At 36.8% G+C, this 19,347-nt stretch overlaps 1 protein-coding gene across 2 annotated transcripts in view; it reads right to left on the bottom strand.

The window, feature by feature from the left end:
• Nucleotides 1-2,706: 2,706 nt before the first annotated feature.
• The window catches only part of efr3a (EFR3 homolog A), a 44,559-nt gene continuing 27,918 nt past the window's right edge, over nucleotides 2,707-19,347 (bottom strand). The window contains exons 8-23 of one of the 2 annotated variants that reach the window (XM_079875346.1): nucleotides 18,955-19,033; nucleotides 18,686-18,821; nucleotides 16,179-16,346; nucleotides 15,973-16,087; nucleotides 14,642-14,693; nucleotides 13,508-13,680; nucleotides 12,269-12,344; nucleotides 12,023-12,184; nucleotides 11,775-11,906; nucleotides 11,628-11,695; nucleotides 10,721-10,848; nucleotides 6,717-6,802; nucleotides 6,571-6,619; nucleotides 6,382-6,485; nucleotides 3,660-3,709; nucleotides 2,707-3,540 (exon numbers count right to left, since the gene is read on the bottom strand). In XM_079875346.1, the coding sequence (XP_079731472.1) occupies nucleotides 3,435-3,540; nucleotides 3,660-3,709; nucleotides 6,382-6,485; nucleotides 6,571-6,619; nucleotides 6,717-6,802; nucleotides 10,721-10,848; nucleotides 11,628-11,695; nucleotides 11,775-11,906; nucleotides 12,023-12,184; nucleotides 12,269-12,344; nucleotides 13,508-13,680; nucleotides 14,642-14,693; nucleotides 15,973-16,087; nucleotides 16,179-16,346; nucleotides 18,686-18,821; nucleotides 18,955-19,033 (1,684 nt within the window). In that variant the 3' untranslated portion in view covers nucleotides 2,707-3,434. The remainder of the gene's footprint in view (nucleotides 3,541-3,659; nucleotides 3,710-6,381; nucleotides 6,486-6,570; nucleotides 6,620-6,716; nucleotides 6,803-10,720; nucleotides 10,849-11,627; nucleotides 11,696-11,774; nucleotides 11,907-12,022; nucleotides 12,185-12,268; nucleotides 12,345-13,507; nucleotides 13,681-14,641; nucleotides 14,694-15,972; nucleotides 16,088-16,178; nucleotides 16,347-18,685; nucleotides 18,822-18,954; nucleotides 19,034-19,347) is intronic. The other variant, XM_079875347.1, reaches the window with a different exon arrangement.

Here is a 19,347-nt window from a genome sequence, read left to right as displayed (position 1 = left end):
ATCCACATGAAATATGTTGAGGTTACGGGAGACCATTTAGCTAAGGCTTTCTGAATTTCTTTAAAATCTGTAGAAATGTTGGAGATGTGGCAGGCGATCTGGGTTCAAGTCCAACCAATTTTCCAATCCCTTTGCCCTGTAATCTGTCTGCTCCAGTATTATTTTTTTTATTATTTAAATACTATTATAGATTTTATAAAGATATTTTAATTTAGTTTTAGTTCAGTTTAAGTTCTATTTCAGTTAGTAATTTTTAGTACTTCAACTCAAACTTATTTCAGTTAGTTGCAAAGACAACATTTCTAAGTCAATTAAAAGTCAACTAAAAGTCAAGAAGGCCAAAACCCAACAAACAAAAAATGTCTGCATGTTCCCTTAATTCTCAGTAGCCTACTGTAATGAAATGCAAAACATACAATTTCAGTACTGTAATGTGAAATAAATTATATACTAATTTAAAAGTGCATTTGTTAATGCATTGAATTTAAACTATACTGATTTTATTTATTTTTTTAATTTGTTTTTATATTTTTTTTCTTGACTGGATACGTAAATAAAAATATAAAAAATCAAATGAAGGCATGAGACTATAGAACATCCCCAACGCAGAACATGCATACACACACACACACACACACCTAGGGATTCCCATTAAAATTAATGAGGGGTCATATAACAGGGCAAGGTTTTTTTTTTTTTTTTTCCTCAAATAAAAATCAATCAGTCACAATGCAGAATGCACACAGATATGAAGTGGTTAGATTTGAACACCTTTACAATGCAGAAAAATAAAAAAAATATATAAAAATGAAATTATATAAGCTTTCTGCTTTCAAAAATAAAATGTGTAAGTATAATTTTAGGGCGAGTGAAGGGAGTGCTAAAGGTACGAGAGGAGAGCATAAGGGTTAATTTCACAAGCAAGTTCACCCATATACAAAAAGACAACAGAAACAGTGAGTATTTAAATATAAAATCTTTATTAAGACTAAGATCTCGCACATGAAATCTCATTGCACATTAAAGTGGCAGACACTGTCAGACAGCGAACCTGGATATGGCTAAATAACACCGAGAGATTTCATTGTAACTTTTATAATCATTTACTGTAGCAACACTGCAGTGGTTTGTACCATTACACATTTGAAATCTAGCATGATGCATGCAGACTTACCTATCCTCACACAGAAGCCTGCGAAACCCTCACAGTCCCGTATCAACACATCACCATCAACCCCAAATCTAACTCATCTTATTCTTTACTTCTCTCCCATACAAACGAAAAATGAAAGAAAAAAATTAAAACGTTGTTGTTACAGATAAAACAACTAAAGAATATTTCAAACAAACCATGTGATAAACACTAAAGTACCGTAAAAGTTCCACCAAGGATGAAAATAAAACCTCATATATTGTGAATTAGCAGTTACAGTAAGACTGATTTCCCTTAAAAACAAACAGAATGCAAAAAAAGACTCGTCGTGTCCCTTTGACACACACGCACATCTCTAAAAGTGCATTACAGATGATGTGTCGAAAAAACATCACATACCTATTTCATATTACCCCAAATATGTATTGCATTAATCTAGAAATTCTTTATGATTTCATCTTTTTTACAGAAATAATGTGCCTGATTTCATCACAGCATTAAATAGTTTTTACACGTACTGTCGCAAAGCAACCTCTATTGGAATGCAGCAAGTTACTTAGAGAAATACACAACGGCCAAAGGTCAACTACTGACTATTTCCTGTCCAGAGTCCACCAACATTTTGTCACTGAAATCCTTCCTTAAACACATCAAACTTCCTTTAGACAGATCAGGATCAACTCTCTCAACAACTCTTTGAAATCAAGAAATCGATCATATTGAGCATTTAGAGGAAGCCATCTCGGAAGTTTGATCTTTAAATACTTCAAGACATTCTTGACTTTCTTGAAATCCCACAATGCAGTGCAAGTCTCTAGTCATAAACAGACAGACCACTGAAACGTATCACAGGCCAAAAAAGTGGCAACAGCATCGCATCATCATTTAATCATCTATAATCAGCATATAAATGCAGAATACACTCCTGTCTGCTCACTTGCCGTTCCGTCCACATAAATACGTTCACAAAACCAAGACAAGCCAGTTGTATGACAACAAATCTTGTGAACCTACGAAAAGCACCTCAGAATCACCCCAAAAAAACGGTTTCTACCAGCTAAACGGAAATTAAATTGATCACAGCTCTCACCACAGGAAGCTCAGATGATGTAAAACATTTCCAGCAAAGTATTTCAGCATCTAACAGTCACAGATAAATTGTCAGAATTCAGCATGACACATTTTTTTCGACCCAAGGTAGATGAATAAAGAAAAAAGCATTTCAATGCCCTTGTAGCTCGATATAAAAACAGCTGGTTGATTTATGCAGATCATTTCATCACTGATATCCATCATTTTTCGACTCCCAGTTTTTTTAAAAGCTGTTTTATGTTTGAGTTCAAGAACACTGCGGTATTTCCACCCTCAAAGAGATTTGAATGCCGGCCGTATGCGGCCATAAAGGAAGGGTGTGGGTGGAGCTCTTTGGTGATGAAAAGCAAATGTTTTGGTTTCTCTATGCAGTGAAGGCAAAATGGAGAGCATAGTGATCACTAAGAACCCTGGGTGAACAAAAGCCCTATTAACATCCACAACACTTAAGTTAAAGGCTAATTGTAGATTAATAAAGGCCTAAACTCAGACGTTTGCAGTGAAATGTTGGCTAAGCCATGCAAACAATACACAAATGACACTATCAGCAATCTTTCATCTAAAAGTATATATGTCAAAAATAGGCTATACTATACCTGTGCGCTACTGTACACTATAGTCATTTATATAGGAGAGATTTGAGTGAGCAGAAATCAATTATGTTCAAATCTCTCTGCTGATGATGGATTAATGTGCTAAAGAAATTAGTAAATGAAAATAAACTAGCACTTAAGTTAATGCTAGCAGTTAAGTTCCCTAAATGCGGCCAAAGTGAGTCATTTTCTAAATGACTCTTGATTCGTCAGCTTCTTTATGTATTGATTCATGTGTTTAAAAGACTCAGTTAGTTTTGATTCTTGGAGCTGCCTTTTCGTACAAGAATCAAACTGAAAATCACACACATACGATTCTACAGAGCTGGTGTATGATTGGATAGCTGGTTGTAAAGCTTTGCGTGCTGATTGGTGCAGAATGGAGGTGTGAAGTGCCTGTCCAGTTCGCACCCATTCCCTCTGCTGGACATTAATGTATGAAATGTTTATAGTGAAAGGTGTCTAATAAAGATGAGTGGCTCAGGTGAGTTAAAGGTCACAGGACCAAGCATGTGGCCTTTTAAAGTGTGGTAAAGGTCAGTGGTCACATGTCAAAGTTGAGTCTGTGTGATATAGACAAGGTGAAAAGTCGTGGTTCAGTACACGCAGAGGTCAGGGAACTTCATTTCATAGACTGGCACAGACTGGTACTGGGCATGGCCTGATGTCACGGTCACGGTGCCCGAGGGGCTCGGGGGAGGGCTGATTAGAGATGAACAGACAGAACGACCAATCAAATATCAGTTCACACTGAAAAATATTTGATAAACATACTAACACTTTCATTTTCCACCTATGAAAACTCTCAAAAGTCAACTTACCGAATGGTGAGTTCAAATATCTGAGCCAAGCGATCATGCAGCATGTTGGCCTGAAAACACACAGAGGAATGTTCAAATACTGCATCATGGGTTCCTAATTACCACAACACAATGAGTGTGTTTCTATGCACAATCTTACAGAAATGGCCCCATATTTTTTGCATGTTGCCACGATTTCACTTGTACTGTATGAACAAAATGGCTTCAGGGGCATTTCCTCCGAGGAGGCAAAAAATAGGATGAGAAAATAATCCATAATACAAAAATATAACTCAAAAAGTGTATAAATCACTCGTTTTGCTAAAGTAACACTGTCCAACAGCGACACCCGCAAGGTAAAGTTACAGCGGGACAGTCACATCTCTCTTGCCTCCCCTGAGCCCATTGAGTTTTAACAGACCCCCTAAAGCATGGGGGGGGGGGGGGGTAATTGTGAATGAATGAGGGAAAGTCATGTGAGAGAAGGCAGTGCCTCTACTGGACTATGATTATGATTGGTTCACGTGATAAATCCAGTCTCCTGTTTTTATGCGTGCTGCACGTTTGCAAATCAGTCTGAATGAACAAAATGCTAAATTAATGGGAAGACTAATTAAAGAGTAAACAGCTCAGCCACTATCACCCCTTTATGCCACGTCAAAATCAAACTGGAAATGGTCTGAACACATGATGACTGTGGGGGTTTTTAGTGAGCAAACATGTGTGTGACAGACAGTGTTTACCGAGCTTGATGACTAATGAAAATAAGTTGACTCTTAAAAAGAACAGCTGTGTCATATATATATATATATAGTGGGTATAGAAAAGAATCACCCTCCTTTAAAATAATCACATTTTGTTGCTTTGCAGCCTGAAATGAAAACAGACAAAAACATTTTTTTTTATTCAGCTGTATTTACAACTTATAACATCCAAGTGAAATATATAATACCAACTTGTCAGAAGAAAAAAATTAAAACAGAAATCATTAAAAAACAGAATCACTGAGCTGGAAAAAGAATCACCCCCCTCCTAAAAATGACTTGTAAACCCAACCAGGTGTAGTTAATCACCTTCTCAATAGCACACAAAGCCAATTGACTTTCAACTGTGATCAGCTGTGGTCATTTTGATTAGCTCAGCATGAAACAAGCTTTTCCTGAAGCATTTCAGTCCTTGGTAGTGCAACTGAAGAAAACAATCAACTATGGGTGGCAAGGCATTGTCAAAAGATCTCCGGGATAAAGTTGTGGACAGGCACAAGTCAGGAGATGGATACAAAAAAAAAATTCAAAGGCTTTATCAGTGCCTAGAAGCACAGTGAAGTCTATTATTAAGAAGTGGAAGGTATTTGGTAGTTGGTAGTACAACACAGACCCTCCCTGGATCAGGAGGTCGCTCCAAACTGGATGAAAGAGCCAGGAGGAAACTGTTCAGAGAGGCCACTCCTCAAGAAAGGCCACATGAGTCATGACTGAGCTTTGCCAAAACGCACCTTGAAGATTCTAAGGCCACGTGGAAAAAGGTGTTATGGTCAGACGAGACTAAAATTGAATTATTTGGCCTCAACGCCAAACGATATGTCTGGCGAAAATCCAATAGAGCTCACCATCCAAATAACACCATTCCTACAGTAAAGCATGGAGGTGGTAATATCATGTTATGGGGTTGTTTCTCTGCAGCAGGGACTGGAGCACTTGTCAGGATAGAAGGAAAAATGGATGGGGCAAAATACTGTCAAATTCTTGAGGAAAATCTGCTGCTCTCTGCCAGAAAGTTGTCAATGGGAAGAAGATTTACCTTCCAACATGACAATGACCCAAAGCACACAGCAAAACTGACCACAAAGTGGTTGAAGGAGAAAAAGATGAATGTCCTTGCATGGCCTAGTCAGAGCCCAGACTTAAACCCCATTGAATATCTGTGGAATGACTTGAAGACAGCAGTCCACAAATGGTCACCATCAAATTTAACTGAACTTGAGCAGTTCTGCAAAGAAGAGTGGTCAAATATTGCAACGTCTAGATGTGCAAAGTTAGTAGAGACATATCCCAACAGACTAATGCGGTAATTAAAGCAAAAGGTGGTTCAACAAAATACTGAAACAAGGGGGTGATCCTTTTTCCAACTCAGTGATTGTTTTTTTATTTATTTTTTTATTTCTGACATGTTGGTATTATATCTTTCACTTGGATGTTATAAGTTGCACTGAGTAAATATAGGTGAATGAAACGAAAACTGTGTCTGTCTTCATTCAGGCTGCAAAGCAACAAAATGTGATTATTTTAAAGGGGGGTGATTCTTTTCTAAACCCACTGTGTGTATATGAAGAGTTCAGATGCAAAAGCCTCTAAGTGCCATCTGAAAATTTCTTCTAGAATGGTCATTTTTATCAAGCTCGTATATTTAAGTTCAGTAATTTCACTTAAATGACAATTAATAGGCAATTTTCATTGCCATTTATGTGAAATTACTGAACTTAAATATACAAGCTTGATAAAAATGATCATTCTAGAAGATAACTAGAGGCTAGCACTTAGAGGCTTTTGCATCTGAACTATATATATATATATATATATATATATATATATATTACTGTCCAAAAAATATTGTTATTGCTCCCAAACAATAAATAATTATCAGTTATAATATCAGCCAAAATGTCCATATTGGTGCTTCCCTAGTTTTGTTTTAAAAGTAAAGAGGCTGAAAGACAGATCGGTAGATCAGACACAAGCTGTACCTTGGACTCGCAATGGGCTGCAATCTCCTCAAACGGAGCTTTCTGGAACTTTTCCATCACCTGCCGTCTCCTCTCCCTTTCTTGTTCCTCCAGACCAGTGGTATCTGAGAGAGATGGCACGACATCAGAGACTAACACACATATAAACACACACACACCAACACTGAGAAGATACTGATTCACACGTACCGATGGCCTTCTTTAGGGTCTCAAATGTGATTTCCTCTGCAAGCTGAGACTATAGGATAAACACAAAAATATGTTCTTTAGTCTAATTCTTGAAAATGATTCAAGCGTGTTTAAATTGTGTTCATGTATGTTTTTGTCCGGTGTACCTGATCAGGTAAGCTGTTGGAAATGATGTCAACTTGGAGAGAAATAGTGTCGACAAAACTCTTCCTACGGGGCAGCCGGTCTTCATCTGTGGGTCAGAAATCAGTGATGTATTAATAGTCGAAGCTTTGAGGACTCAAATATTTCTGATCATGCACGGATTCGGCCTTGATTTGTGCTAAACTAAACCCAGTATCCGCATCTATGATATATGGGTTTAATTAGCCTCTTATTCATAAGGGGAGGTGAATTTCCCTCACTTTCTCACTGCCTGCTCATGTTTAATGAATGTAATGTTCAGGCAAAGCAGCATGAAAGCATTATTAAACACAAGAAAATGCAAATCACTCAAACAAAGACAGAAATCACAGCAACATAAGTTTCAAAAGAATAATTTATGAGTAAAAGTAAGAGTTTCAGGGCGAGAGTGCAGATGTCACATCAGAAATACACTAACTCCATAACAATCTCATTTCAGAAAACTATATACACTCACATTCCATCAAAAGATTCCTTGCATGTTTCTTTTTTAAGGACGAACATATATATATATATATATATATATATATAATATACAATGTGTGTGTGTGTGTGTGTGTGTGTGTGTGTGTGTGTGTGTGTGTGTGTGTCACGAATTAAATCACGAATAATCGATTAGACAGCTCTAATATATATATATATATGTATATATGTATATATATATACAGTGCAATGCATAAGTGAATACACCCATGCTAAAGTTGACTAAAAAGAGGAATAAAAAATCATATTTTGGAAATTGAACTTAATGCCTTAATTAAAAAAATTAGGAAAAATCCAACCTTTAAGGACACCAATTTTCTTTGTGAATGAATAATGTATCGTAAATAAATAAATGTTCTTCCTTAAAATACATGGTGCATAAGTGAGTACACCCCTATGTTAAATTCCCATAGAGGCAGGCAGATTTTTATTTGTAAGTATTTTTTTTTTAAATTTTTAGGATACTATGCATCCTGATAAAGTTCCCTTGGCCTTTGGAATTAAAATAGCCCCCCATCATCACATAGCCTTCACCATACCTAGAGATTGGCATGGGGTACTTTCCATAAGCTTTTAGCTTTTAGGCTAACTGAAATAAAACCATGCCAATCTCTAGGTATGGTGAAGGCTATGTGATGATGTGGGGCTATTTTAATTCCAAAGGCCAAGGGAACTTTATCAGGATGCATAGTATCCTAAAAAATATATATAAAAAAAATACTTAAAAATAAAAATCTGCCTGCCTCTATGGGAATTTAACATAGGGGTGTACTCACTTATGCACCCTGTATTTTAAGGAAGAACATTTATTTATTTACGATACATTATTCATTCACAAAGAAAATTGGTGTCCTTAAAGGTTGGATTTTTCCTAATTTTTTAAATTAAGGCATTAAGTTCAATTTCCAAAATATGATTTTTTATTCCTCTTTTTAGTCAACTTTAGCATGGGTGTATTCACTTACCGGTATGCATTGCACTGTATATATATATATATATATATATAATTTTTTTACATTATTATATTATTATTATATATTATACAAATCTTAAATATAATGTATTTAATTTAAATGAATAACAATTCATTCATTGTAATATTAATACTAAATATTTGTTAGCACATACTTTTAGTCTATTTTTCCACACAAATCAGCACTTCAAATGTGAAAAAAAGAGGAATCTTTGACCATATATTAATGGGTCAAATAAACCCTCAACTCAAAGGGTTTCTCGAGTGCAGCAGGTCTACTGCGATTGGAAGAAAGTGAGGTCCAAAAAGGTCAATAAAATGTCAAATGATGCTTCATCAGCACTCTCCCCGAGACCCAAGCTTCTAAACTGTGAGCTCGAACTGGTGTGTGTCTCTCTTTAACCTACCAGTAACACAGTCCAGACGACAGCAGCATACAAAACACCAAATCAGTTAAACAGGACTGATTTATCACATGACACATCGCACTTATACTTCACCCCGCTGTTGAGTTATTCAACACCACATTCAAGAGCTACAGGAAATCTGTTCCGGATGCTACGGAGGACGGGAGGTCTACATCTGCAGCTGTGGTAAACTTACGGTTGAACTAGGGAGAAACTAACTACATATTCTTACTATCCACACACTGACAGGTGACCTCACTAACTCAATGATAGTACCTCTGGATGCCTGTTTGCATCTGTGCAGAATCTTTCCTACCGTGTACAGGACTGCAGTGCAAACACACACGGGCAGAGAAAAGGCAAAAGTGGAAGAAGCAGGTGAATTCACATGTGAAAAGGAAAGATCTTCAGGAGTTAGTATTAGCAGTAAAACTATTATTTCAGAGGTTTAATTGTGAGCATTGCTGTTGCAAGGGACTTGGTGATTGATTTTAGCACCAGATTCCTGGCTGTAAAACACTACACAACTTCTGAACAGATTTTAAAACACTAGGCATCATATACTTGCTCACTTTGTAAATGGTAACAGAGGAAAAACTGGGCATCATACACTAACCAACTGAGGATCACACACTACCAAACTTTCAGGTCGTTCCAAACACAACAAACTCATGCAGAAACGCACCTCTTCCTCTAAGAGACACGTGACAAATGAAAACAATATGTGTTCTAAAATCGGATAAAAATATCAAACCTGTTTTATTATTCCCCGACTGGACAGAATCATGTGCTGGGTCTGAAACTGCATACTGTATAGTAGGTTTGAAACTTATATCATAACTTAAACACGTACGAATGTGTGTAGTATGAATGAAATTTGGAAGTGCTACATCCACCATGTCATTATCATGTGACATATGATGGGTTGCTTCACGTCCATTCAAAAATCCTCTACCGTGGCCTCATGGGATAGTAAAGCGTCCATCTAATGCGCACTTCAGAACCTCGACAGAAGTATTAGGTCATCCGGGTACCTTTTGCCAACTGTTTTATAAATACTATGAATTCGGACATACTACTTGGCTCAAAAATCTAATCGGTTTTAAACCTACTATATAGTATGGAGGTAGGCATATTCGGATGCAGCGAAAGTCTGAAGCTAAAAGAGGAGTCTGTGCCCATAATACACTGCAGATTTTCTATCTGCAGACTGGCTCTGACTTTCAGCATCTAGCCAAAAAACTGCAAATCTGGGCAAAAGTCACGTAGTGTATTCCAGCTTTAGGTAACTGCATAGTGCATAAGTACATAGAGTATAAGTGCATAGTGGATAGTGTGTCATTTGGGATGCAACTAGTATGAAATTGGATTCACAACCATATTATTTTCATGATGTGACATTTCCGGTGTGAAAAAAAACAAAAAAAGGACGAGACAATTTCACCCACGGCGATTTGATTTGAGGGAAATACTATATTAGTGGCGGGTCCCTCTCTTTGGAATAACTAACCAAATCACATTAGAACGGCTTCCACTCTATCTGAGTTCAAATCCTGTCTTAAAAACTCATCTTTTCCCTTGGCTTTTAATGTGTAGATCTATCTGGTTCTTATGGTGATCCTAATTTGATGATGCTCATTTATTGTGCACCCTTATGCTTTTATTGTCCAGCACTTTGGTCGGCCTGTGGCTGTTTTTAAATGCGCTTTAGAAATAAACCGAACAGAACTTGAATTTAATCTTTTATCAAATCCTTGATAAACGATTATGAAAGAAAACATTTGTTAATATAGGGTTAATTAGCATTTAATTTTGCTTCTTAATAATAATATTACAACTGATGAACTTCACACAGTTATTGAACTGAGCTGAATCAACTCTGAACTGACTTCAACTCTGAATAAATACACGATTGTCTCTTTTAGAGCTGCTTTACAGCAGAATTGATCATTATATTCCTGTTTATCACTGTAAAGCTGCTTTGAAACAATCGGTATTGTATAAAGCACAATATAAATAAAGAGGAGCTCACTGAAGATTTATTATTAGATATTAAATCAGATAACGTCTCCATTTTGTATAGTACAGAATAGTATGTGTTTACCTGTAACCTGGGGTATGTACGGTATACCCAGTCTCTCTACGTTATATCCAGGTAGAGTCAGAGCTTCCGCCAGATCAGCTGTTTGAAAATACAAAGTAATGTCGTCCCGCTCCAAAGAGTCCGGGAACCTGATCCACACACACAAACATACAGATACACACAAGCAAAGACGTCTGGAATCAGTTATGCCAGTATTATTATTTATTATAACAACTAAAATCTATCATTTTAAACGTTATATGTGAATTTAGGAATCACAACATTATAATGAACAGCTTGAAAAATGGATATTTATTTTGAGATCAGCTAAAGATTACATTTAACGGTGTTCTTAAATTATTAGTATTTTTAAAGATTAACTTAAGAGTGTTAGATGACGGCAAAGGTATTTTATATGTAAAAAATAGAGGAATTGAGCTTCAGAATTAATTATCCAGTATCAACTGATACTGACACATTTTAAAAAAATCTCTCATATAGGCTGAGTACTATAGAAGCTTGTTTCCGCCACGGAATAAAAAAGGTAACTGTGACTTTAATTCAAGATTCTGACTTTTTTTCCTCACAATTTCAAGTTTGCTTCATGCAAATATTGCATGATATAAATTCGCAATTACATGTTATAAAGTCAGAATTCGGAGTTATAAAATAAGAATCGTGAGCTATAAACTCGCAGTTCTGAGAAAAAGTCTTTTTTCCCTCAGAATTGGATGTTATAACTCGTAATTGCGAGTTTATATCTCACAATACTGAGAAAAAAAGTCAGAACTGCCAGATATAAACTCACAATTGTTAGAAAAAAAGTCAGAATTGTGAGATAAAAAGTCGCAATTATCTTAAAAAAAAAAAGCTTCATAGATTACTGATATAGTTCTTAGGAAAAACACATTCACACAGAAATACTCACACACACTTCTCTCTAAAAACGTGTTCAGGCAGAAGGTACGGAGCATCCAGATTTCTCATCTCAATCACCTGACAGGAAGAAAAGGAGTTACAGGAATTTGTATGTAGGGTGTATGTGTGTGTGTGCCATAAGTGCATATGCATTTACCTTGCTGACGTGTTGGCAAAAAAGGGGAATTGCAATCATCTGACTGAGGAAGTTGAGGTATGCGGCTACCAACGCCATGATGCCACAGCGAATAAACATGGGCATATTCTCCTCATTGACCAGGGCCATGTCCTTCAGCCAATCAAAATACAGAGATTAGCATGACAAATAAGATTAATTGCTTCTGGTAAATCGCTTCGGATTCAAGCATCTGCTAAATCAATAAATGTAATCGTAGGTGAGAATACCTGTAGTGCGATGGACAGGCGGATGAGGTCCATCGCCACCTCTTCATTGGCCAGTTCAATAGTGATCAGAGCCAGAGCTGTGAAGAGCAGCTCAAAGTTCTTCTGAACGTTATCTTCCTCCTTACAGCCCAGATAGATGTGTCTGTATAACTGCTGCCCATGCTGGAGGGAGAAAGAGCAACAGTTTAAGAGCTGAGGTTCTACGTGTGTGTGGTTGTGATGTCTGTGTGCGTTTGTATCTTGTACCTTTTTCATGAAAACCACATCCTGTTTGGAGATTTTTTCTCTTTTGAACTTCAGAGCAGCTACATTAGGAATAATCCTGCGTACACACACAAACACACACGACACAAATTAAAAATTAATTGATTCAATAAGAGTTCATCACTCTTACCCACAACTTCTGGCACCAGTGTTGTTATTGTTAACAAACCAAAACTATTAAAAATTGTTTTCGTTAATTGAAATTAAAAATATATATATTAGATGAAAAACTTAAAACGTAAAAAACTTTCTATACTTAACTTAAACTTACTAAAACAAATAAATTTAAACAAAAAATAAAAATCAAGCAAACAGGTTCTAGATTTCACAAAATGCACCAAAACACAAGAACTGCAAATGAAATCTATTTACATCTACAATAATTCAATAATAAACCGTAAAAAGATATCTATTCTATAATAAAATAACCCATTTAGATTGAAAAATACTCCTAAAGGGTTGCTAAGAATTGTGTAAGTAAAGATGCACTGCAGTTCTGCTCAGTTTCAATCAGTCTTTACAAATCACACTTAAAAGAATAAAACGGTTATGTCAAATTGAACAAATCCATTTATAGCATCTTAGGTGCAGTAAGTGATTTTTGAGAAACGCTGTTGAAAGTGGATCGGACTGAGCGCCACAACACACTTATAGCCAATCAGCAGTAAGGGGCGTGTCCACTCGTGATGGGGAGGGGAGAGCGAGCAAGAGGGAGATTGGAAGATAGACTGTAGAAAGAGAGAAGGCTGAGAGACATTACAAAAGAGAAAAGCTCAGAGGAATATCACTGGAAAAAGAAGGGTTATTATTATGAGGCAAGAGCTTTAAGACCCGCTTTAATTAGAAAAGCTTTCCAGCGTTTCTGCTCCATGCGTGAGTAAAACTGGTTTGCTGTTTCACAGGACCAAGATATGCTGTTGTTGTAATGTTAGCTATAGTAACAGTACAGTTTTGAGTGTCACTAAAGCATTATTTTGATTCGTCACAGCTATGATAGAGAGACAGCCACTCTAGTATTGCGTGTGTGTGCATTTTGGGGGCGGAGGGGTATGTTTGTTTGGGCTGATTTCAAATATCAAGTGCTTCTCAGAAATCGCTTACAGCACCTTTAAATTATTAAGGTGTTAAATTATTTAATTTAATCACAGGCGTTAACACATTAACTTTTGACACCCCTAGTTTTCACACATTCACTTAAGGGTGTTAGTTGAGCATCCATACCGGATCCCCCTGAGCTTGGCTCTGTTGTCATGGCGATCGATGATGTTGTGCAGAATCTCCAAGACGAGTTGCCGGAGTTCGCCGTCTTCCATCAGAGAGATGGAGCACAACGGCTCCAGAAATGCTGCAGGCAGGCCAGCACAGATCGTTTTACACTTAAACCCCGACGTAACCTACACAAACAAAGAATCCATCAGATATGACCAGCACCACCAGAACTAGAACCTATACACACCAGTAACTAGTAACAAATTGTCACACTTCTGGAAATGGCCAGCAGTGGGAGATGGAGAGCAAAAGCTGTTGACATCCAAAATAACAATGGTACGCCTCAACCTGCGGCCCATTTTACTGCCTGTTGCCGGGCAACGGTGCCTGAAAAGTTGCCCTGTCTAAAGCCAGCCATAAACCAGACTAAAGACAAAATTGGACATTACAAAAAAAGAAGAAAAAGGACACAAAGCACCAGAGGCAGCTGTAATCTGATGTTATGATCTGTGCAGTCTGCTGTCTAGGAACCTTCAGAAACTCCCTTAAGGAGAGTGTGGATGTTTTTTTTACTAATAAACTCAGAGACAGAATGTAAGTCTAATATCTTCATTCTGATGTCATGCCTGATACAAGCCTGAGGATTTGCTAACATTAGCGAAATAAAATTTTGGGGAAATCTTTCATTCTAATGCAAAATTCATAATAGCATGGATTCCTATTAAAATGACTGGATTTCACAGAGCAACGATAAAGCAACTGCAATTTTAGTTTCCCTATATCGTTACCGCCTTACAGTACACACATGTTGAGATTCCATGTTTTAAGGGGACTTTTTCATAGACTCCATGATTTCCATTATTTTTATACTGTACAAACGGTATAATCTATCCTCGAACCCTAAACACAACTTCCTGCATTTTCGAAACATAATTTAATATGATTTACAAGCGCTTTACTCATGGGGACCAAAAAATGTCCCCACAATGTCAAAGATTTCTGGTATTACTATACTTGTGAAGACATTTTGTCCCCATAATGTAGGATTTACAAGAACCACACACACACACACACACACACACACACACACACACACACACACACACACACACACACACACACACACACACACGATTAGAGATTTACCATAATGAGAGAACTTAACAGCATCATCTGGATTCTCTTAGTGCCCTGATGCCTGAGAAAGGAAGAGGAGAGAATTCAAAATCTTCAACATGAATGCTTCACTTTGATTTTTTTACATACACAATGCATACTAGACTGGGATTAGTCTGTCTCAAATCACAGTACACTGGAAAAAAGGTGTCCAGTGCCCGGATGGAAAGCTATATCCAGTGGAATGCTGAAATTAGCATCTGTGCATGTTTTTCATTTAAAAAAAAATGACATGCATACCAGAGTATTGGTTTGAAATAATTTTCTTAGATGGTATCAAAATAAAATTTGGTGATGTTGTAGTATGTCAAAAAACTTCCACAACTGCCTATTTCATATTCTACAACTCATAATTTTGGGGTCGGTAAGATGTTTTTTGGAATTATTTGGAATTATTAACATTTAATATACTTTAAAAATGTAAAACTAAAAGCTGAAATTTATTACAGTCTTCAATGTAATATGATCCTTCAGAAATCATTCTAATATGCTGATCTGGTGCTTAAGAAACATTTCTTTTGTCCATGTTGACATTTCAGTGGTTGGTAGCAACATCAATAAAATTGAAATTCGATGAAACTCAATATCAATTTCAAGACCACAGCACCATTGAACATACTCATTAAAACAACAACAACAAAAAAATCTTATCAAACAATATTAACAGATATTATTAAATTAGATAAATAAACTATGGCATATACCCTTCAAAACCATTTCTACATTTTTTTAACATTACCAAAGTCCCTTTTAAGCTGTTCACCAAGCTTAAGAATAAATTCCAAAATTTTAAACACCAATGAAATCTTACAACAACGGTCTCATAAATTTAGTTTCTAAATGCTCAAATCATGACAAAAAAAACTTCAAATGGCAGCTGCAGTGACGCAATGACTTTACCAGTTTTTATTAAGAAGGCGGGACTTATTCTGCCATATTGGGCTTTGCACTTTCTCCCATTTATAGTAATATGAGTGCATCTATCTAAAGCCTTTGACATTACTTGAAGTCATTCAAGACAAGTAAACTGTAATGCTGTACAATAAAGAACAAAAAAGGAATAATACAAATAAAAGCAACTAAACAAGGACAAAAATGAAATAAACAGTGCTTGAAGTTCTTCAGATCTGTAACAGATCTGAAAACTTTATCCTGCCTTTTTATACTCACTGAAGACAAACTTTGCATGTTGCAAATGTGCATGTGTCAGTTTAGCAATCTGCAATTATCATGGATTTAAGACACTTTCTCCAAACACTACAACTGCCGATAATGACAAATGTAGAATCACACTGTCCTACCCGATCTTGACGGTGTCCAGCGTGTGGCACGGCGTGCCGTAAACAGGCACTTTCCCCATAATGAACATCATCACTTCTGCTCTCTGATAATCAGGAAGATTTCCTCCAAAGAAACCTAGACACACACATGAATCCATTTTATTGAATTTGTTCAGTGTTTTGGCATCACAAAAGGTCAGATCTTAATGAGCACACGAAGTGGTCACCGATTGTTTGGATGATGGCGTTCTGGACGATCCGCTCCTCGCTCTCTTTGGTGCGGGTGGAGGAAAGGCTGCTCGCGGAGTTCCTGCGGGAACCGTCGCCCAGCTCAAAATCCACACTCATACGCAGATGCTTCAGCAGGGTGTTAAACACCTCCAGGACCGTTGGACCTGAGAATACACACACAGCACAAAAGTAATTATGCAGAATTATGCTGATTTTGCTTCAAAGCAAGCACAGAGGATGTCACACTCAAAATGTCACAGATGTCTGTGCCAACTTAAGCACTACATGATATAAAAAAACAAAAAAACATCACGGCATGTGACTCAGACTAGACACAGAAACTACAGAGCACTGCTAGGGGGAGCTGCAGTTACTCTACACAGCAAACCCAGAAAACCTTCAGCCACTCATCAAATACACATCCTTAAAGGGAAAACCCAAAAATAAAAATTCTGTCAATAATTACTCACCTCCATGACGTTCCAAACCTGAAAGACTTTCGTTCATCTTTGGAACACAAATGAAGATCTTTTTGATGAAATCTTAGAGATTTCTGTCCCTCCATTGACAGCTACGCAACTGAAACTTTGATGCTTCAAGAGATCGTAAACCTAATCTAAATGAATTGAGCGGTTTGGTCCAAATTGTCTGAACAGACTCTATAGCTTTATATGATGAACAGATTGAATTTAGGCTTTTATTCACATCTAAACATTCATCAACGCACACATCAGTTGTGGTAAACGGAAGCTAAAGCATGATCGCTTGACGTGTGAGAACCAATGAGGTTCATTCTTGTTACGCAGCATGTTTGAGTTTCTGCAAGAGGTTTGTTCTTGAGTATCAAGCAGCTTCTGATTTATGTTCGCTGATCAATGTTTATATGTGAATAAAAGCCTAAATTCAATCGGTTCATCATTTAAAGTGATCGAGTCTCTTCAGAAAATTTGGACTATGGATTAGTTTTACAAGGAAGCTTCAAAGTGGTAGTTGCGTAGCTATCAATGGAAAGCTCTCAGATTTTATTTCAAAGATCTTCATTTGTGTTCTGAAGATGAACGAAAGTCTTACAGGTTTGAACTATCCCTTTAAATAATCAATTCACCATCAATACCACATGACGGGACCCTAAACAGTTCACTAGTTCACCATTTACGCGCCCAATTTAGTGACTGCCTGAAGGTTTTGATTGGGTGAGAGCTGTGCTTGTTAACATACCCAACCACATATTGGATGGTGAAGAGACGGGACTGAGAAACGTGTAAGCATTGTGTTGATTAGGAGCAATATGACCTGTGAGAGAAAACAGATTTCAGGAAGGAGAGATGGAATAGACAAAAGACAATGAGGAATGAGCACCAGGAGAGATTAAGAGAGGAAAAGAGGAAATGTGAGTGGTCGTTTGGTATTTTTTGGCATCTGTTTGTAGTTGTAGTGACTGACACATAAGAAAAAGAACAAACAGAATCACAAAATAATCATCTGAATAATGATAATAATCAGAGTAAATCAACGACAGGTAGAGTTTTACATTGAAAAGTTTGCCGTTAGTAAGTTTTTTTTAATGAATACTATTTATTCAGCAAAGACATTTTTAATACTAAAAAAGTATTCAAACAAAATGCTGTTTTTATGAAATTTCATTGAGAAAATTGTATCATGGTTTCCACAAAAATATAAAGCAGCACAACTGTTTTTTTTTTAACATTGAGAATAATAAAATTTATTTCTTAAGCAACAAATCAGCATATTAGACGAATTATGTGACACTGAAGACAAAAATTCAGCTTTGCATCACAGGAATAACTTACATTTTAAAAATATAGTTTAGTTATATCATAATATTTTACAATATTACTGTTATATTACAATATTTTTGATCAAATAAAGATAGCCTTGGTGAGCATAAGAGACTTCTTTTAAAAATGTAACCAACTCTAAACCTTTGAATATTAGAGTAAATATAACAAATGTAAAAGTAGATTTTTACATTTTTGGAATAAAACATCAAGATCCAAGATGCTAGGATGATTCTTACTAAGTCAAAACATGCAAATCTCCATGATATGCAAGTCCTCAGTTTGTGTATTTTTAAGTCTTATCGCTCATACTAATTCATCTCTCCTCAAAAAGCCCCACAATTTGAGTTACTACCAATGTCCGTAACACAAACGACGCAAGATGGAAAGCTGAATTCTTATGGTTAATGGTTTGTAAACCACACACGCAAAGTACGAGCAATAACAATCAAAATGCTCATCTTAGGGTACGTTTACCCTAAGATCCCCATTCACATGGATCCACGAAAACGACTAAAAACGTTGTGTTATGCTGTCAGGCCAGTAGTTGGCGATGTCACTTTTTAAAGAAACACTATGCACTCTATAGGCCCTCAAAACGCCATTGTCAGGTAAATGAACAGCCAAAACGCATAAAAAGTTTTACGTTACTTGAAAACAGTGTTGTGTAAACGGCCCCTTAGATGGTCAGTACTCAGTCTTACCGATGGAGCCCTTGGCTGCTATGGCAACCGTCTCCAGCAGCACCTGAACGATACCTGCCCTCACACGTGGGGTGTTCTTACTGTGGGTGTCAAGGTGAGACAAGACTTGCTGGATCACGTGGTGAGAATGCTGGGCCTGAAACACACGCAAACACTTCATAAAACATGCTGTAGAAGTGAATTTAATTTACTCTCCATTATCATTAAATGCTTCAACGGCCACACAGGATTAACACAAAGAGATGGGAGTGAGAATATGTTCACTTTACCTGTATTGAGTACATGATTATCCTGAAACAGGAAACAGCAAAATCGTTCGGGTCCCACAGACGATGGTTGTCTAAATGCCTGTAGGAAAACAATGCTGTGAATTACAGTATGTCCTCTTATAAGACAGCATATTTACCTAAATATTCATTCGTTCAAATTTTTGACATGAATCCCTTTTCCCTGTGTTTAACGCTTTCAGCTACCAATACTGGTGAAGTGGGCTCAGTTCAAATTTGCCACATTTAAATCAGCAGAATTGAGCCTTTCCTAAATTAGCACTCGTTGCAATACACAAATAATGCTTTTGCTCTTTCATAAAGTAAGTCTATGGAGGATCTGTGTGATGTTTTTTTATTTGACATTATGGGAATTATCCAAAGAAATGTTAAAAT

This window comes from Squalius cephalus (assembly GCF_949319135.1).
Source record: "Squalius cephalus genome assembly, chromosome: 7".
In the NCBI taxonomy this organism is placed as follows: Eukaryota; Metazoa; Chordata; class Actinopteri; order Cypriniformes; family Leuciscidae; genus Squalius; species Squalius cephalus.
This window is presented reverse-complemented; position numbering and strand designations above follow the sequence as displayed.